Raw genomic sequence first — 21,195 nt, forward strand, 5'->3', positions numbered from 1 at the left:
GCTTCGGCGACTGCGTCTGCTGGTGTAAGCCAAGCTTACGGTTCTTACTCCCAACTCGGCATCAGTCGGTGCGTGACTTCGAGACGAGTTGGACGTGTGTGTTGCGTATGAGCTGTGAGCGTGTCTTTGACGAATATCCAAAACAGAAAAAAAGAAAACCGATACGAAACGATGTCTTTGTTAGCGGTTCTTAAGTACTAGCAAAGTTCAATTGTTAATCAGATCGAAATGCATACATAACTATTAGGGTTTAGACCTCTTTTGGTTGAAAAGGTTAAAACTCTTAGTGAATTGTTGGTGTGTTTTTTTTTTTGTTGTTCTTGTGTATGTGTTTGTTTTTTATTGTGATGCTATTTATTTTTTAATTACGTATACGCTGAGAGACGATTACGCGATATTTGTTTCCTTCTATTATATTCTTATGGCACTATTGGGGAAGCATTCTTGAGGGAAACGAGTTTTGATTGGGATAAGAAAAAGTGCCTGTTGACTTGTGTGAGTGTTTGCCCTCTTTGCCTCGCCTCCTCACAATACCACCAACTCGGCTTACCTCATTCCCCACCCCCGTCTCGCGTCAACACAGTCGCCGTTTGTCGCTCGTCTTAGAAGTGAGCGTGCGCTCAGATTGCATTCTAACGGTAAAACGAGTACGACTCTCGGCCCCGGTATGGCCTGGCCTGGACTGGCCTATTGCAGCATCCACAATAATAATAATAACAACAACAACAACAACATCTACAACAAGCAGCAGCAGCAGCAGAAGCAACAACAAAAGTAGCTTACATACTACATACATCTCGGGTTGGCAAGTTCTCTTTGGCGCTAATCTTCTCAATTTATGGTTCTTCGTGGTATGCATCGATGACGATGCAAAGTGCAGTAAAGTCAAGAACTCCATTACTCGAACACACACACACTCACACACTGTGCCAGAGTGAGAGATAGATTTTTTGTTGTTTTTGAGAACATTCTGAGCTGTGTGGCAGTGGCCTGGCCCATTTTTAAACCAAAATCGTGTCAATACTCGCTCCCAATTTAAAAGAGATACTGCAAGAAGAAGAAGTTGAAGTAAAAGAAGCCCCCAAACTTCAAATCTATGCAAAAGAGGTAAGCCCATCATCCATCCAACTAACTAACTAACTAAGAACTGTCCAAGACCGAAACCGAAACCGAAACGGAATCTTAGCTTTACTTAGATCTAAACCCTGATATGTTAATAGGGCCCAACTTTCTTTTGGCCACCAGAAAGAAACACTAAATCTACATATGAAACATTCAGTTATGTGGGCAGAGATCTTATGCTAACTGACATTGAACTATGACGCCCACTCCAACAAAAACAACAACAAAAAAACAATGTAACTAACTTTTCATCTTCTCTACGTTTTTCTTGTTGCTGTGCGTTATAAATACATAAAAACAAATTAGATTTAACTGTATTATGTACACCAAAAAAAAAAATAAGTATGAAGAGTAGAGTAGAGTCTTAGAAAATTGGTGAAAATTGAATTGGCAGCGGCACGAGACTCTAACTACAGACTAAGACCCCAATCCGAAATGACGTCCACTAACAATGCCACTTTTGTCCAGGTGCGAGCCACAAGACGAACGAGCACAAAGCACAAAGCACAAGGCAGGTAGCCATAAGACAAACAAAAGAAATGGCAGTGGGCAGCAGCAGCACAAAAAATAAATAGACAAAGACGAAACAACAAAGTTACAAAAAAAAAAAAAAAATAAATAAAAAAACAACTTTAAAAAATGTTCCGGTCTGATTTAACAATTGCTAATAAATAGCTTATGCATTGGACATGGTTTTTTTTTTTTTTGGGTGTGAAAGAGAGCGAAAGAAGAGGAGAATATGGAAGGGGTTTAAGCCTCACACGCCAACTTAGATTTTAGTCATTGAAAAGAAAATTTTGTGTTTTTTTTTTTACTTTTCATGCAACATTTTGTAGGGCTAAACATATTTGGATACTTCTTTCTGGTCTGAAAAAAAACCTTTGTATGTATCTATATGTATATGTATGAATCAGCCCACAACAGTTGTTAGACACCAGCACCTTGACGTTGGCTGACAAATGAAGCAATTGTTGGATTGAGTAACCCAAACACTTTACTTTAACTTGAGCAATGATTTGCTTTGGCTTGGTCTCAAGACTAATTGAACTCAAATGGAAATGGCCGCAAAGCATTTTGTGCAAAGAGTTAATTGAGTTTTGAGGGCAACTCCACCACTACACACAAAGAAAACAATTGTCTTGAAACAACATCATTCTCTTTGGCTATAATTGCAATCTAGACAGACAGACCAGGTGTACTTTCATCTTTCTGTCTTGGCCCCAAACAGGGGAATCACCCATGGGCATAAACATCTTTTAATCAGACCACATGAAAAATAATCAATCCTTTTGCACAAGAAGGAAAACATTCATATCATGGCTAACAGGGCTATCAGGGCTAGAAGTACTTAAGATAACCGCCTCATAAATAAGATAATTTTCACCTATAAAAACTCAGGCTAATGCCACAGTTGTCATCAGTTTCCTCTGAATCAACAAACAATTCAAATATGAAGGCATTTATTGCTCTGATTGCTTTGGCTGCCATTGCCACCCCAGCTCTGGGTCGCACCATGGACCGTTGCTCCTTGGCCCGCGAGATGTCCGATTTGGGTGTGCCCCGCGATCAGTTGGACAAATGGACTTGCATTGCCGAGCACGAGAGCTCCTACCGCACTGGCGTCGTCGGCCCTGAGAACTACAATGGCTCCAATGACTATGGTATCTTCCAGATCAATGACTACTACTGGTGCGCTCCTCCCAGTGGTCGCTTCTCCTACAACGAGTGCGGCCTGAGCTGCAATGCCCTGTTGAGCGATGACATTACCAGTTCGGTTCGTTGTGCCCAGAAGGTCCTTAGCCAGCAGGGATGGTCCGCCTGGTCCACCTGGCACTACTGCAACGGATGGTTGCCATCCATTGATGATTGCTTCTAAGCTGAGAAATTGGAACTTTTGTCACTAAATGAAAATAAAACGCTTTAAACAAATCTTCCTTTCATATTAAATTGTTTTTACAAATTCTTAAGAAATTGTCTTACATGGCGGATACTTAACAACTCTATATGAACTTTCCGCAAATGGTTGAGTCTCTTACTTAAAAAGAAGAGCATAATATTTTGAGTTGCACTGCCAACTTGATGTCTACATGAAAACTTACAATTAGTTAAAGCCCTAAACGAAAACGCTAAATAATCTATCATAAGATCAAAAAGATCATAATTGAGGTGAAATCACTTTAAATTCAGTTTGTTATGATTCTCTAGATTGATTTCTGTTTTATGGCTACATATATTGAATATTTGACAATTTTATGACTTAATCTATCAAATGGTGAAGACATTTTTGAAATCACTTTCTAATTTGTGGCATAGAATTTGTTGCCATATTTGAATGCGCAAAGTGTCCCCCAAAATTAGAGAAGCATAAAATTAGAAACTTTTTGCAAAATATACAAAAAACAAACAAACCACACGAAACAGTAAAAATTAATTTGATTTCTAGCGCCTTTTCTCCCCTCATAGAAAGTAAACTTGAAACAAATGACAGCGGGTCAAAGCTAAATAATAACCCAACCCAAACATATTCATTGAGCTTTGACTTTGGCTTAGAAACCAGTTGGACTGGTGTTTCTCTCTCTTTCGTTTTATCTATCTAGCTCTGTCTGTCTCACCCTCTTCACATCACATTGAATCTAAATTTATACGAACAATGAGCCAACAGAAACAATAAAAACACACGCATACATACAGAGGCATAAAATAAATTTCAAAAATTTAACAAAAATAACAGAAATCTTTAAGCGAATAATGTGAAGTTTTTTTTTTTTTTTTTTGGCATAATCATACTTCCGCCTGAGATCAGCAAACCGAAAAATTGTTAGACATAATAATGTCAAATCGATTAGACCAAGTTGATTGCCATATGCCCTGAGGGCCAGCATGAAATTGTCCATACGATATACGATTATTAGTCGATCTCGATTGGAATCTGAATCTCAATCACCCAATCCCCATTGCCGGCGGTCACAGATCCGCGGATTGTGGAGGAGAAAGTGGCAAATTAAAGCACAAAAGAGTAGCAATTTGTATCGTCAATTTGTATTTATTTTTGAAAACAACAGAAAATCAATCGTAAACTTAGAAGCAATCATCAATGGATGGCAACCATCCGTTGCAGTAGTGCCAGGTGGACCAGGCGGACCATCCCTGCTGGCTAAGGACCTTCTGGGCACAACGAACCGAACTGGTAATGTCATCGCTCAACAGGGCATTGCAGCTCAGGCCGCACTCGTTGTAGGAGAAGCGACCACTGGGAGGAGCGCACCAGTAGTAGTCATTGATCTGGAAGATACCATAGTCATTGGAGCCATTGTAGTTCTCGGGGCCGACGACGCCAGTGCGGTAGGAGCTCTCGTGCTCGGCAATGCAAGTCCATTTGTCCAACTGATCGCGGGGCACACCCAAATCGGACATTTCGCGGGCCAAGGAGCAACGGTCCATGGTGCGACCCAGAGCAGGAGCGGCAATAGCAGCCAAAGCAGCCAAAACGATGAAAGCCTTCATATTGATAGTCAGAAGAAGTAACTGATGTTGAAGTATCCGCCTAGTTGTCCCTTTTATACACTTGTCACTTGAACTTGGTGTTGCTTATCGAAACGTTTGAAACGTGATTCGCCGACAAGTGGCATACACAAAAAGAGGCAGATAAGAAATGAAACGTCACAGCAACATGGAATACTTAACATAGATAGTTCATTTGAAGAGTTTTCTATAGGTATGGTAAATAGTTTCCAATTAATTCCCAATTTGAAGGAACTGTTCTGAACAATTAGCTAGTTGGCCTGGCCTATTATTGTAACAGTGCTTTCTTGAAATTTTCGGTTCGAAAGATTTTGTTGTATCTATAATTGGTCACTCATTCTGTCTCATGCATATGCAATGAGCGGAATTCAGAAATTCTTGATGAGAACTGTTAGATGACATAGATTAGCACCGAAAAACACATTCATAAATCAGCGAAAAAGTAAAAGTGAATAGAAAGAAAGAATCAATGGTAAAGCTTTCAGCATTTATACATAGATTAGCATTAATTTTGTGTATCTTTTTGTTTTTTTTTTTTTTTTTTGGATAGAAGAAGGTCACGCTGCGTGGCGTAGATAGAAGACTGTTGTAAAAATTCCCCCCACTTCAGACAAAAATCTTTCACAAAAAATACTTTTACAGTAGCCTTTTGTCATTTGTCTTTTGCACACACTCACACACACACGCAAAAGGTTAACAACTTTCTTGGCCTGGCTAAAAATCTATGTAAAGAAACTGTCTGTGGTTGACTGAAGACAAACGTCTAACATATGAAGAGCCAACCGAACCGAACCAAACCCGCATCCCAAGGAGATGATGATGAAGTGAGGTACAGCAAGTACAGTAGATTTACGAAAACATGTACTCCGAATGGGGTTAATGTAACAGCCCGTATGATGGTGGTGTTCATCATCAACTTTGTCTTCATCTTCATCTTTGTCTTGGTCTTCTTCATCTTTTTTCATAGTTTGCATATTTGCGGTTAGTTTGGAGTTTGTTGTATTTGGAGTTGTTCGTTAGGCGAGAAAGCAAAATATGCAGCGAATGATGATGATGATGATGATGATCATGATGATGTATGGCAACTAGCCTTGGGGTCGTTGACGAGCCAGTGGTTTTACGATTGAACTCGTGCCCGTTATGAAAGATGGCACAAGATCTAAAAAGATCTCAATTAAACCCTACGCATACATACAATATGTGGAATTCTACTTATTTTGGTTTTTTTTTTTTAAGGGCTTACTAAACTTTAGTAAACTCTTAAGCTCTTCGTCTCTTCTTTTTGGCATTTTAAATCATTTAATTGCTTAGCCAACAAAAAAAAAAAAAAAAACAAAAATCGCCTAATAAGGTTAATGGTTGAACTGCTAAATTAACAACGCTTGGTTAAAAAAAAAAAAAAAAAATCAGAAAAAGAAAAACAATAACAACAGCAAAAGCAACAGATTAAACTAATTTTTGGCATTATGATGCTGTGAATAGCTGAAAACTCTTTCGACATACTTGAACACAGACATTTAAATTTAATATACTTAATAATTTTTTCTTCTTTTTTGTTGTGTTTCTTAAGATTTCTTGTCAGTATTTTGCGATTTGATTTCAAGTCAAGTATCTTAGACACAGTCCTTGTATTCGATTTGATCGATAAGCTAGAAACATTTTCATCTAGAGCATAGTTTGGGGACTTTTTCTGTCGCCATCAAATCGCCCTGGGTACTTGAGATAGTAACTTTGTATATATGGATAGTGGGAGATAATTTCTTGGTATAAAAGCTCCCGAAATTCCCTCAGTCGACATTAGTTTCTTCTGAAGAGTTCAAATATGAAGGCTTTTATTGCTCTGATTGCTTTGGCTGCCATTGCCACCCCAGCTCTGGGTCGCACCATGGACCGTTGCTCCTTGGCCCGCGAGATGTCCGATTTGGGTGTGCCCCGCGATCAGTTGGACAAATGGACTTGCATTGCCGAGCACGAGAGCTCCTACCGCACTGGCGTCGTCGGCCCTGAGAACTACAATGGCTCCAATGACTATGGTATCTTCCAGATCAATGACTACTACTGGTGCGCTCCTCCCAGTGGTCGCTTCTCCTACAACGAGTGCGGCCTGAGCTGCAATGCCCTGTTGAGCGATGACATTACCAGCTCGGTTCGTTGTGCCCAGAAGGTCCTTAGCCAGCAGGGATGGTCCGCCTGGTCCACCTGGCACTACTGCAACGGATGGTTGCCATCCATTGATGATTGCTTCTAAGCATTGGCTTGGTGCCTCTCTCTTTTCTCTTGCCACCTTCAATAAACCACCAAAAAATAAACACATATATATCTTCAGTCAATGCCTTTTGGTTTCTTTTGTCTCTTTCTTCGCCACATGCAACTGTTGTTTTCCTCTGGTCGGGTAATTGCCTCTTATGCTACTTTCTAAAAGACAAGACATGCTAGAAAATCGAAGAACAGCCAACAACAACAAAAGCAACAGCAACAACTGACAGACTTGGTAGAATCGATCTCAGCTTCCCTTCCACTAGCACCAGCAGCAGCAGCAGCAGCAGCACCAGCACTCACACCACTCATAATAGGCCGTTGACTTGGACCGGTCAATGAATTCTTAATGTGGTTGTCGTAGTGGGCAATAAATTATACAAGCAGACGTCCAAGCCAAGTACTAACTGAAGGAAATGGAAATGCGACCGTCTGTCTCAGGCTCTGTCTCTGTCTTTAGTTCTGGCCCTACCTCTCTGGGGTCTCAGGCTTAAAACAAAGCAGGAAACCATAGACTGGAAAATTACACCATTGCAGGAGGAGAGACAGAAAGCGAGAGAGAAAGAACGGAAGCAGCCAAGGAAGGAAGGAAGGAAAAATGAAAGGAAGAAAGAAAGAAAGAAAAAGGGAGAAGGAGAAGCATTAGACCACTTATTCTGCCAAGTGCCAAGTTCTAGTACTTGCCTCACCATAATTTGTGCGCATTAGCACAAGTCGACTCGGTGAATGAATGCATAAGTAATTGTAATTGTAATTGTAATTGTTATAGGGTTAGGGGCGACATTGCGTGGGTCAAGTACCACAACTTGGCTAAGACAATTGCTGTGGTGACTAACTGGCTGACTGAATACGACTCCAACTTACAACTTCGACTCTCTGGGAATCACTGTTGCGTTAAGTTATGATGGTCCACAGATAAGACAACAACAATAATATAATGAAGGTACATACCTACCTACCTACCTACCTACATAGGTTTGTGGTGCTAACTGTATCACAATAATAAGTAAAGAGGGTTAGATTGAGGTTTTTTTCTTTTAGCCTGATCTAATTGAAGTTGGAGGAGTACAAAGATAGATAGGAAATGACGGCAAGGCAATGGGAAACAGGTTAAGACTTAAAAGAAGAAAAAATAAGAATAATAATACAAGAAAATTAGATGTAAGCCCAGATAAGGATATAAGAACCAAAAGACGAAACTTGCCTCTAAAATTATTAATTGAACTAGAAATTTCTATCCTTTGCTTAAATGTACGTAGTATGATTTTAATTAAAAAAAATTAAATCAAAATAATTCAATTATCAATGGCAGGTACAGGTTTTTTTCCATTTGCACAGGTAAAAATATGTGCCCTCTCTTTTTCTCATACTGCAAGGCAGATGACAAACAAAAAAAAAAAAAAACAACTGATAACAATGGCTTAAGGGGGTTCACCCTTATCACAAACCACGAAAACGTTTTTTTAAATACGTCAAAGAAAATTGTTTGATCTATCTGGCTATTAAAGTACACGTTCCTTTCTACACATCCATCTAACCATTCAAGTCAGTCAGTTTTAATCGCACACTCGACAGTCATCTAAGTAGAACTAAAACATGGACAAGGATCTGATTACAAAGAAGAAAGAAAGAAGAAAGATGGGTAAGTTTTCTGCCTTGTGCCTTGTGTTGTGGTCAATGCCTAAATGCTGAATGAACTTACAATTAGACAAATGTTGGCCATAGATCACATTACCTCATGCAAAATGTTTTCCAGCCGGTTAAATAAACATGATCTTAGCTTGTCCCATTGTCAATGGCAGGCCAAGTGTAACAAAAATCTTTGAACTACTTTCGGCATCAATTACCAACTGACAAATTATAAACATTTCCCTCAACGACAAAACCCAAGACGCAACTGTGTCAAAATTCAAGACAGAAACCCACCTGCTGTGGATACTATTACTACTATTACTATTATAACAATAACAACAATACCAACAACAACGCCAAACCTTAATTATATTATTTGACAGCTGGGGTTTTGGGGGGGGCTCTGCTTGATATATAACCTCGGGGCGAGCACAATCTGTAGTGAAAATTATAATGAGCGTTGGAAAATCTTTCATCAAATCAAAAACGAAGAAATAACTCTCAACTCTTTTTTTTTTTTTTTTTATTTTTGTGTAGTTTTGTCTATTTTCCTTTTTGTTTTTAATTTAAAGTCAAGCTCGATGCTGTCAAGCATGACAGAAAAATCCCCCCCAACTAACCAAAATGAAAAAAATAAGAAGAAACACAAAAAAAAAAAAAAGAAAAAGATGACAAAAAGTCAGTAGCAACTGCGGCAATTCAAGAGCTCTGACAGCTCTGGGAAAAACAAGGGAATAAATGAATCTCTCTTACGATCTCTGACAACTGAAAAGTGGCCACATTTCTTTCAGTTTTAGTCTGTTTTTTTTTTTCTTTTTCTTCTTTTCATTGCTAAATTCTCTTAATAGTTTTATCTCTCATTTGTTTTTTTTTTCGCATTGAGTGTGTGGGTAAAGTTTACAACACTAAATACAAATGCAAATGTGGGTCTGTTTGTAGTGTGGGGGAGCAGGGTAGGGGAGGGGTGGTCTAAAGAAATGTCAGTGCTGCCACCCTGAGAACCTGTCATGTCAGTCGGTGACTTAATCTCTGGCAACATCAAAATTGCCACATTAAAATATCTACACAACACATCCGATCCCCAAAGCAGAGATAGTTCTTTTTTTTTTTTATATATACCCTACTAATAAAACGAATATATGGCTAACTAGTAGACCTTCAACTTACTAAATACTGTCTAAATTTGGTCTACAGTTTGTCGACTTGGAACATTTTAATTAATTGTTTTATGGATTACTCCCACATTATCTAAAACAATCAATCAAATCAATATCCATAAATTTCTTAAATAAATCAAATCAAATGTGAACAAGTACTTACAGAGTATCCCACAGTCGGCATGGTGTGGTAGGCATTTAACCTTTTGGAGAAATGAAAACAATTTGGCAAGGTGTCAGCTTTACACGAAGAGAAACTCGGTCTCTGGCTTCTTTTAATATGATCGTTCGTTCTTCTTCTTCTTTTTTTTGTCGCCCTCTTCTCATAATTTTCTTCCTCTCTTTTTTTTTATGACCTGTCCGAAATAAACATTTTTGATAAATTTCCTTTTTTAGTGAGAACAATGATTAAAAGGCGATTTGCAGTTGTCGGCCATGAAAGTTGGCCAAAAACAAAAAAAAAAAAAAAAGAGCAACAGAGAATTAGGCAAAGCAAAATGAAAATTAATCCTAAGGCTGACTCAACTTGTGATTAAGTGAAAATTTTGCAAAACAAAAAAGAAGCAAATTGTGAAAAGAGAGATGAAAAAGTATTAGAACCAACATTTGGCTCATTTCATGGCTAGTAAATATGTGTTTTTGTTTTTTTTATAGAAAGCAAAACTTGGCCTAGTTGTGCAAAGGTGTCCAATTAATTAATTACAAAGTTCACTCATAAGAGGATTTTAGTTTTAATTCCTCAAGCAAAGGATTTCACGAGAATTTCTTACATACATTTTTGCTTAATCTGGCTTTTTTTTATCTTTTGTATCTTCGTCAATTTCCAACCGATTTCTGAAATTTATATCTTAATTAATGGGGAATTTAGCATATTTTAAAATGGTATTATGAAACACTTTTGTTATTAAAAAAAAGGACTTTTTGCGAAAATCGCCTAACAAAATTTAGTTGTCGAAATTTTAATGTAGACTGATTGACATTATTTTGACTTAAAATTATAGACAGAAGTTTTTTAAATGCTTTAAAAACTGACTAAATTAAAGCTTCAAGAACTCAAGGTTTATTTAATAACTTTGCTGATGATTGGAATTTTATGCCTCACCTAAAAACATAACTAGATAAGTAGCTTGATTTCCATTTTAATTGAAAATCATATTTTTATCAAAAAGAGAACTTACTTTAAAAATTCGTTTAAAATTTAGCAGAGTTACAGATGCTCAAAGTTAAAAGTTTTTAAAAACTTTGCAAAATTTTTAAAATTACATTTATGTCAATTTACCATATTTTTATAAATAAATGAACATTGAATCAACTTTTCAGTGATCATTCGTCTCTTAACAGCGCTCTGATTGTATGGGCCCCCCAAGAGGCGGCGCTTGTAGCATTTGCTAATTCTGATATATGGCTAATGCGGCACTGATTAGAGGCTACTGCTTTAAGGATCAATAAACTAGAAGTTTTCAAATTTTTTTTGTCTATACTGTATATTATTTTATTCTGGTATCAGTTTCTGTTACAAAGAAAACATTCTGCTGACTGTTATTGTATACAACATACAAATTAAGATAAGTAACTTGGAAACTTGAATCCAAAGGACATTCCTTTTCAATAAGTTGTAATTTAATAGAATTAAATTTTACTTGGCTGAAATTACTTGGTTATTTTAAACTGCTCGGCATTGGTTTAGTCTGATCTATGGCATAAATTTGTTAAACAAGAAAGTTTTATTAGAAATAAACGATGACACTTTTTATTTTATTGTAGTGAAGTTCGGTGGCATTTTTGTTTCTTTGTGTGTGTGTGTGTTTGTGTGTCGATTGTTGTTCATTTTGGGCTCCATCAATTACAATAATGTCATTCAACTCAACTTCGAACACCCTTGAGAATTTGATACAAATTGATACATTGTGCTTTTAGCCAGGCGTGTACATAGTTTGCCATTTTCACTACATTGGCAAGTGTTTTGTTGAGCAAAGAAAAAACAGCAACAGTCACAACAACAGTAACAACAACACTAGCACCAACAACAAGGCCTAAACACTAAAAACTGAAAATGGCAAAGTTGATCTCAAGCGATTAGCCAGAAATGGCATTCCCAAAGACCTACATCATGTACAATATGTAGACCTGCCTTACACGTAATTGAATTGAAATTGTTTGCAATTGGCTTGAAGAAATAATAATAAAAAAAAAAAAAAAAAAAAAAAAAAAAATTATAAAAAAGAAAAAAGTTTATTGGCTTTAACCAACAGTAAACACCACAAAGAAAGAGCTAGACAACATAGAGAAAGAGAGATAGAGAGAGATGGGTGAGTAGGTGAATGAGGCGGGGTATATACATAGAGGGTAAGATCAGGGTAGTAGTCATACTCCAAGCATATGATAAACACAACGATAACGGCTTGTGTTTTTATACGTAATTTGTTTTTACGCTTGAAAATTATAAAAATTAACTTGTTTGCCAGCGCCATTTAACCAACCGACCAAGTTGAAGCCAAACTGAAGCTGGAGCGGAGTGTGTCTGGATTGTCCATGCCCATGTAGCTGTCCAAGATTGCAATAATGTCTAATAGATTTCATTTCGTTTTGGCCAAGTAAAACTGTCATAATGACTTGGTTATGTATGTATAGCAAAGAAAAATTTCACTTTTTTTCATGACGTCTCTGCCGCGACTGGCCATTTCCATCCCCATCCCCATCCATCCCCATCCATCCACAATGGTTCCAAAAAAAGTCCGAGTCTGATTTTGTAACGAATCAAAAAAAAGCTGTCACATAGTGAAATGTTTTGATTTTCCTTTTGATTATACAATTGTCAACGATTTATTCATTTTGCATTAGGACAGATATATGTATGTATGTATGTGTATTTGTGTGTCTACTTAGAAGCAATCATTGATGGAGGGCAAATTTCCATTGCAGAATCTCCAAGTTGACCAGGCACCCCAACCTTGTTCACTCAATACCCTTTGGGCACATCTCACCGAATTGGTAATATCATCGGTGAGCAAGTCATTGCAACTGATGCGGCAACCATTGTGCGAGAAACGACCATTTGCCGGTTGACACCAATATAGATTATTGAGTTGGAAAATTCCATAATCATTGGAGCCATCCGAATTGGCTGGACCCACCACCCAGGTGCGATAGTCACTCTCACGCTGGGCAATGCAAGCCCAACGAGCCAATTGATCACGAGGCACACCCCTGGCGGCCATCTCACGGGCCAAGGTGCAACGATTTAAGGTTCGTGCCGCCTGCGAGAGGGATGCACCGGCGAATAGAGTAACTCCAATGAATAGAATAATCGCTGTTGCCTTCATCGTTTCTGTTTCGTCTTTAGACTGTTTAATGGGATTTAATGTTCTGAAGTTTTTATAGGCAAAGGGTCTCTGTTTCTCTCTCACTCTGTGAGCCGATGATTACTTGACTTGTCTTGACTAATGCAGTTGAGTCAACATTTGGTTATCTTACAATACTATATTATAGGCAAAATGGGAACAATGGTTCCTTGGAAATGAGAAAGCAAATAAGAATGCAATCATTTATTCTGATATAATTTACAATTACTTTATATTACTAAATAAATTCTATGTATTTGCCAATATCAATATCAATATACAAGTATTTCTGACACGTGAGTTCATTATGGCCATTATAATTAATTGAATTACTTGTTTAACAATTCAACTACATATACTTCACATTATTTAACAAGACTTTTCAATTCTCATTTAAATACTTGTATGATAATCGACGAATTATTATTGTCTTATCTGCTGGCATACCTTTTAGATTCCGATTTCAAGTCTTTTGCACACGTAACTTCCATAATTTAGATTGTCAATGGCAAAAAAAGAAAACATTTCGGTTAACTGAATTTCATTATCAATACGGAAGTATTCTAGCTAGGTCTTATTGATAAACTTCTTCTCTCTCGCTCTTTTTTTTTATTGTCTTACTACGTCTTGGCCAATTATTTGTGCGTGGACTTTATTGCAACTTGGCTTAAAGGAGGTGGAGTTTTTTTTCTTCGCTTTCAATGGCTGTTGTCGGTGTTTTTTTTTATTTAATTTTTTTTTTTCTTTTTTTAATAATAATCAGCATTGTCTTTGGCCAAGTTTTTGTTCACGCAATCCGTATGTTCCCCTCTCTTTAAGATTGCATGTTGAGAGAAATTATTTATTCATTGTGCGGCATTTGAGTTATTTTGAGTCTGGAAATTGCAATAAATTTTTCGTAGAAAAATTCCCATCTGCCAGGCCAAGTTTAATGTCCGACTTTATAGACAAAGTCGGAGTCAGCATTTGACTTGGGTAATTAGCCCTCCTCAGAGCAAAGTCAGCGAAGAGATAAGCGTGCGTCAAGTTTATGGCTGTTGTTGTTAATGTTGCTTTGGGTTATGACTTTAGACAAATTGTAATTTGGTCGGTTACAACAATGTAACTTACCTAATCTGGAAATGATTTGGTTATTGGGTATAAAGTTGCTAGAAAACCTTGAGATACAAAAAAAGAGGCCCCTTTCTAAGTCCCCATGTATAGGTAGGTTTAGAGCTAGAGTTGGTAGTGGTCCACAACAAAAGGCGAAGACATAACACCAATTATGCTAATCAGGTGTTTGGGTCTCAGGTCTCAAATCCAAGGGGTCGGAGGTATTTACCTTTCTCCGTAAAATTCAATGAACTTGACTGCTGCATTCAACACAAACAATGACGAAAGCTTCGTTTGTCCATAATTTGATATTTCTTTTTCTTTTTTTTCTGTGATTGGTGCTAAAAATATTTCTTAGTTATAATATTATTGGGTATCAATTGAGTTAAAGCTCTAGAATATTATCTTCTTAAATTTCTCATTCTCAATAGTCGTGAGCCTAAAACTATGCAATGCTATTTGATAGTAGAAATATGTACTTCAAATCAATTTTTATTACTATAAAGATGATAATGCTTCGTATTTGTTTTGTTTTTTTGGCTTTTTGTTTTCGGTGTCGTTTATCTGCAATTTGAATATTTTGCTTTTATTTTAGTTATACTTTTTAATTAAGATAACGACCAAGTGGTCTTAGGTACATCCTTAAGATTATGATCATTAACCGCGCACATATGGTAGGTTGGTACTTAGAATACCTACCAAAATATGTACTTCAAACTAAATTGTGGGCCTATAAATACTGCGGCAGCACGCCCAAACAAATCACAAAAACATCAACATCAATATCAACATGAAGGCTTTCATTACTTTGGTTGCTCTGGCTGCTATTGCCGCCCCAGCTCTGGCTGGACGTACCTTGGATCGTTGCTCCTTGGCCCGTGAGATGTCCGACTTGGGTGTGCCCCGCGATCAGTTGGACAAATGGACTTGCATTGCCCAATACGAGAGCGATTTCCGCACCTGGGTGGTTGGTCCTGCCAACTCGGACGGCTCCAACGATTACGGTATCTTCCAGATCAATGATCTGTACTGGTGCCAGCCCGACAATGGTCGTTTCTCCTACAACGAGTGTGGCCTGAGCTGCAATGCCCTGTTGAGCGATGACATCACCAACTCCGTTCGTTGTGCCCAGAAGGTCCAGAGCCAGCAGGGATGGGGTGCCTGGGCTGTGTGGTACCACTGCAGCGGATGGTTGCCATCCATTGATGAGTGCTTCTAATTGATTTGACCCAAAACGAAACAAAAATAATGAAATAATAAAACTCTAATCTGTTGCATACGAAACTTGTTGAGTCTATATTGAGTCCATTAGCTGAGGCTTATCATCACCAATGGCAGGAGAGTGAGACCTGTTTTTGCTATCAGACATAGTGCTGTCAACGCCTCTTGAACGCAATTTCAGTTTTGCAAAATTGATTTATGCAAATTTAATGGCAACCGGAGTGGAGGAGTCTCACTCACAACATGCATGTATTCAATTTGCTTTTACTTTGATCTCTCAACACTTTGCATACATCTCTCTCTGACTCTGACTCTGACTCTACCTCTGACTGATTAACTTGCATGCCAACTCGTATCCAACAAGAATCGGTTAACGTAGAGGCATAGGCGTAGAGAGGGGATGCTACTATCAAATTGATTTATCAACAAATGCATCTGTGATAAAGCATTGAACAAACAATCAGAATTGGGTCAGATCCTTTCAAATGTAAAACTAAAATCTTCCAGTCCCTGAAATCAGAATGGTGTTGTTCAAGTTGAAAATTTATTTTAAATAAAGTAAGAAAGATAGAAAATCTTCTCCAAACTATACTACAATTCTGAGAATCGGTTTAAAATAATGAGATTAATTTTTACAAATGGAACTTCAAGTAGATTTTGGCTTAAAAGAAAACCTAAAGAAAGAAAAACTTAAATTTTAATATTTTGGCATCGACAATTCTTAAACAATTAATAGAGTATTAAAAATATAGTAAAGTCTATAGTTTAAATATTTCTTTAATCTTTAGATTGATCTAGTATATAAAAGCTTTGAAGTCCCTTAAGTGTAGACTACTTTAGTCAATTCATTGTTCATATAGATAAGAGATAGTTAATAGATAATAACAAATTGTAGTTAATCGATTTTTGTCAATAATATCTATAGTTTTTACTCAAAATTCATAGTAGGTTATATTCAGAGCCCTAAAGAAAATAGTTGTGAGCGGTGAGGGGGGTAACATTTGATGGCAATGCAGATACAAAAGATCTTTAGTCAAAAACATTGAAGAATTTTCCCCTTGTGGCATTATTCATCGTATTTTGGAATGCATGGTAAATAAATTGATAAAAAATTGTTAAATTTAAATAATGCATATCTGATTGTTTTTAACTTGGACCCCTCGTAGATAAGATTCTGAAATATCTACGCCAATGTCAGTTGGTTTCAGTACATGAATGGAATGTTTAACAGATTGATTGCTACGTGACTGATTGGATTTGATTGATACTGAGACGTTTGAAAAGACAAAGCATATATAGTTTTGCATTCGGCACGTCATAATTCTATGCCCCTTCTATCTTCCCCCTGATATGTATGTAGTCCCCCGCCCGATGGTCTCGTCATACCGCATTTGCATATAGTGATATGTACCGTTAAATGTTTTGTACTATTGTAAGTTAACGGTATTGCAGTAGTCTTTTATCCAAGACTGAATGAATCTGGCTCCCTCCCAGTTGGCCAGTTTTTGGGGCCAGTTAGTTGGCCTCTGTGTGTGTGTTAGAGTTAGTGAAAGTGCCTAGCATATTAAAATGTAAATTCGTTTTCAGTATTTTCTTCTTTTTGTTTACGCACTAAAAGAAAATTAAATAACAAATCAAAACATGTTGTAGCTGATTCAATCTCTAGTCTGTCCAAGACCGTCTCAGTCCGTCACCGTCACCGTCTTGTCTCGTCGCGTTCCGTCTCGCCTCGATCTCCAACTTCATCTCCATCTCCACCATTTCCATCTCCGTCTGCTTATTTCGTCTGCCGTCTTCGTTTTCGTGTCGATCAATTCAGTTGGCAGGAAGCGGGCAATCGGCCCACATGACTGAAATGAAGTGAAGTCAACTCCAAGTCAAGTCGTTGGGTGTCGTTGACAGGCGTGGTGGATAAGTCTCTTTTTCTGAAAACAAAAACAAAATCAAAAAGACAACATCAACTAGGAAAATATATAAAATATAAATAAAAATGTTTAATAAACTTAACGGCTTGTTTTTCCGGTGTGTATGTGCACCTGTCGACTGGGGGGACTCCAATCGATTGGCTGCCAACCACCAACCAGCAACCAATTGCATATAGACATATATATATATATATACATATGTACATACAAATATCCAACTCTAATCGCTATGCAAATTCAAGTTCTCCCCATGTCAGGCACGTACATTAATTGACTTTATACGATTACATTTTTTCTTGTTGCAGTGACAGCTCCACGTTGCAGCGACACCATCATCCCAAACGCACCCAGTTCACCATGGCTCCTAGTGTGTGCGAGACCTCAACCAAATTGCCCGGATCGGGTCAATTGGCAGCAGGAGGAGGTGGTGGAGGTGGATCAGCCATGGCAGCATCAGTGCCAGCTGTTGGCGGTTCAAGCAGTCATTCGGCAATTGGCACTAACAAATGCGGTGGCAGTAGCCTAAATGGCTCATTGGCCTCCTATAAAATGGCTGGATCGGAGCAGAGTTGGCCTCAGGCTCCAGTTTATAGTAAAGTAAGTAAGATGGAATAACAATTTTTTGGGCATTATTTATATAGAAAATTGCCTTTGAAAGGAGAATCAACGACCGCCTGTCTACAATCCAGAGGATTATGTTCTATCACTACGAAAGTTTACCAAAGGCAGCAGCTCAGCTAAAATGCAATCCATTTACGATGTCACAACAAATGGCAAGGAGGAAGCCTACAGATCGGCAACCTTGCCAGCCAAACACTCGGACTACAAGTAAGACACAGTGGGACTAAAGTCCATTCTAAAATCAAACTAATTGCAATAAATCTTTGCTAGATCTCCCATTCCGGCTCCACTAGAGAGCGATAGCGAGATGTCATTGCGTCAGTTTGGTTCCATAACTGATCTTTTAACGAAATTGCGTGCCGATCTAAGAGTATCATTTCCTAGGTAAGACTCTTGGGATTTTCAAAAGGTAATGATAATCATTTTCTTTCAATTCTTGACCAGCTTCATTCAGGAGTTTGTGGCCACACCCTCGGATGGCATTAGTCATCTTTTGGAAGTTTTGCGTGCAATACAAATGGCCCAGGCTAGCAATGCACCAGCACCAATGGCCGGAGCAACTAACTCCTTGGCTATGTCCCGTAATCCACAGAGCTATCAACGTCGTGCTCTGCTCGATGAATTATCCTGCCTGTGAGTTAAGCTTGACGAGAGTTTTTTTTTAGAAATTTAAGTTAATTCCTTCAACCGCAATTCCAGACAATGCCTAAGCATCTGCTGTTCCCGCTCTCTGGATGCCATAGCCCGTCTTGGAAACACACCAGTTGGTCTCATGCCTTTGGCCTCATCGGCCACGGGTCAAGGTATACGTGCCCGCATCCTTGCCCTGCAACTTCTCGCCTCAGCCTGCGATCGTCAGCCGTTTGGTAATGGCAATGGTGGCCAGAAGATTGCCTCAGCTGGCCACACAGCCGTCTCGGAGGCCATGTCCACACTCCGTCTGCGTTGCAGTGAGCCGGTACGTTTTCGTTTGCTCATTGGCATACTCAACAGTGGCGGCGGATCAGGAGAACTGCAATGTGCTGGCATCAAGTGAGTGCAAGCAAAGACGGGACTGACGGAAGAGAAACATCTCTAATTAAACACTCTAAATCCTTGCAGATTTCTCAACACATTTATCGAGAGTGCGGTGAGCATTCAGCAACGTCTCTACATTCAGGCCGAACTCTTTCAGGCTGGACTGGAGCCCAGTACTTTGGCTCGCACCATTTCCTCGTCGTCTCCATGGCTGGACGCACTGCGCATCGAGATCAAGCGTTTCAATGAGCTTCACATCGATGTGGATAAGATGATGGCCCAGGCCAGGGATGCGGAGAGAGTGCGAAGCCAAATGGTTATATTGGAGCGTCGAGTGCAGATTCTGCACGAGGAGAAGGCCGTGCTGACCTCTATGGAGCGTCGCCTGCAGGAGAGATGTGCCGAATTGCAGCGTGAGATCTTTCGCCTGCAAGGTGCTCAGCAGGAATCCAATTTTAAGCCAGTGGAATCACATCAGCCGGTGGCTCTGCCGCGTCAGGTGCAACCGATCGCAAAGGCAGCCAAAGTCAACAAACAGAGCTGTTCCGAGCATGAAGATGAGGGTATTAGTAGCTCCGAAACAGGAGCTTCACTTAGTCCAGTGCCCATTCTGGTACTGCCCTCCAAGGCAAAGACCTTGAGAAAGACCACAACAACAACAGCAACAACTAAGGCGGCTGAAAAAGACGACGATGAGGATGATGATGATGATGATGCGGCGACTATCGAGGATGTCATTGAAGAGCTGGACAATATTGTTAGCGAGGCAGAGAAACAGATCATTGGCCACTCCAAGAAACATACCATCCATCGACCACATGTGGAGCAGGAAATCGTTCCGGTTAACATTGTACCACAACCGCCAAGAAAATCAAGATCTCTGGCTCATCTAGTACCCCGCACCGATTGCTCCGAACAGGACGGCTCTGAATATGGAATGCTGGTGCTGCAGCACCAGCCCGGAGACACCGCCGCCGCCGAGCGTCTGGCTGCCATGCAAACATTCTTCGATGAGGGCGACTACGATGCCCCCGAAACAGATCAGCAGCCGTCCTATGCAATGAATTCGCCCTCTCCGGATTTGCCAGAGGCCACTGCCACAGCCACTGCCTACAATGCAAGCACCAATCGGGAATTGCTCGATGTGATTATGAATGCAAGGCATAATGAACATGATCCCACCATGCAAGCGCTAAGAAAGAGTGTCCAGGAGGATCGTCCACCCCAAGCAGAAAGAGAAAGAGAAAGAGAGAGGGAACCAACTAGAGAACGAGAACGTCCTTCTAATAAAGTTAAGGCACCAGCCCCAGCCCCACCTGCACAGCAGTTCAATGGAGTCTTCTTCATGACCGGCATGAATACACCGCAAAAGTATCCAAAACCCGATATTACAGCAGCTCTTCAAGCGCGAAGGGTCACCAAGAATGTGGAACGCTTGGAGGCCGCCTTTGCCACCCATGAGGCGGTCAATGAGACGGCGATCGTTAGAGAGAAGTCCCGCAGCAATCAGCAAATCTACTTTACCAGCAATCCAGCCATGAGAATGCAGCCCGAAACGACGACGACGCCGACAGCAATAACAACAACATATGCGGCACAAGGGAATAGTTCACGCACCCGATCCTATACCCAGGGTTCCAAGGTTACCGATCTGCCCTCTGGCTTGTATTAATATAAACAATATACTCCTCCCTCCACATACCGATACTCCGTACTCTCTCCCTGTTCTTTATTTTTAATACATACCTACAAACAGTTTTTTTTTTCTTTTTTTGTTTTTGAGACAAAACTATATATTAAAAATAATTATTTTATATAGCTATACCTACATATACATATATATATATATATACATATATATTTTCTAAGTTCCCTAGATTAATTTCGGTGGCAGTTTCAATCATCCGGGTAACCTAGCTTCCCTATCAATCTACTACTACACTTATAGTAAATATGAATCTAGTTTTCAAATTGATTTTCATATATATATATGTAATTCTTTTTTTTTTTTAATATTGATACGGGAGATTACGTTTAATTTGAATAAATATATATGCATACGTATGTACTATATATAGAATTATACATATTTATGTGTGTTTTAAACTGATAAGCCCCAGTCTAAGTTTTATCAGTGGCGGTGACCGCATTTCAAGGTGATATGCGTATGGTTAAAGATAAGCCCAGGGACTTTAACCCTTATGTTGGGCTAAAAACTTGAATCCGCCTTAAAAATGTATGCCAAGGTAAATATTTAAAATATTTTGTAATTCTCTTGTCAAAGTATCC

The 21,195-nt window shown here is 39.0% G+C and overlaps 6 protein-coding genes across 6 annotated transcripts; 4 read left to right on the top strand and 2 right to left on the bottom strand.

Moving 5' to 3' along the window:
• Positions 1-78: 78 nt before the first annotated feature.
• LOC6642896 lies at positions 79-20,667 on the top strand. Its single transcript, XM_023176199.2, has 7 exons — positions 79-1,107; positions 17,574-17,865; positions 17,927-18,096; positions 18,160-18,273; positions 18,334-18,522; positions 18,589-18,921; positions 18,991-20,667. Exons 1-7 carry the CDS (start codon positions 1,097-1,099, stop codon positions 20,576-20,578), a joined length of 2,697 nt encoding a protein of 898 aa, XP_023031967.1. The 5' UTR covers positions 79-1,096; the 3' UTR covers positions 20,579-20,667.
• On the top strand, positions 2,557-3,051 carry LOC6642891 (lysozyme B). Its single transcript, XM_002065944.2, has one exon. The coding sequence runs from the start codon at positions 2,573-2,575 to the stop codon at positions 2,996-2,998; it is 426 nt and encodes a 141-aa protein (XP_002065980.1). The 5' UTR covers positions 2,557-2,572; the 3' UTR covers positions 2,999-3,051.
• On the bottom strand, positions 4,146-4,635 carry LOC6642892 (lysozyme B). The gene has a single exon (XM_002065945.3). The coding sequence runs from the start codon at positions 4,624-4,626 to the stop codon at positions 4,201-4,203; it is 426 nt and encodes a 141-aa protein (XP_002065981.1). The 5' UTR covers positions 4,627-4,635; the 3' UTR covers positions 4,146-4,200.
• On the top strand, positions 6,433-6,974 carry LOC6642893 (lysozyme B). The gene has a single exon (XM_002065946.4). The coding sequence runs from the start codon at positions 6,467-6,469 to the stop codon at positions 6,890-6,892; it is 426 nt and encodes a 141-aa protein (XP_002065982.1). The 5' UTR covers positions 6,433-6,466; the 3' UTR covers positions 6,893-6,974.
• Positions 12,476-13,042, bottom strand: LOC6642894 (lysozyme S). Its single transcript, XM_002065947.4, has one exon. It carries the CDS (start codon positions 13,010-13,012, stop codon positions 12,572-12,574), a length of 441 nt encoding a protein of 146 aa, XP_002065983.1. The 5' UTR covers positions 13,013-13,042; the 3' UTR covers positions 12,476-12,571.
• Positions 14,901-15,453, top strand: LOC6642895 (lysozyme S). Its single transcript, XM_002065948.4, has one exon. It carries the CDS (start codon positions 14,913-14,915, stop codon positions 15,339-15,341), a length of 429 nt encoding a protein of 142 aa, XP_002065984.1. The 5' UTR covers positions 14,901-14,912; the 3' UTR covers positions 15,342-15,453.
• Positions 20,668-21,195: the final 528 nt, after the last annotated feature.

The sequence above is a fragment of the Drosophila willistoni genome, assembly GCF_018902025.1.
Source record: "Drosophila willistoni isolate 14030-0811.24 chromosome XR unlocalized genomic scaffold, UCI_dwil_1.1 Seg41, whole genome shotgun sequence".
Taxonomy (NCBI): Eukaryota; Metazoa; Arthropoda; class Insecta; order Diptera; family Drosophilidae; genus Drosophila; species Drosophila willistoni.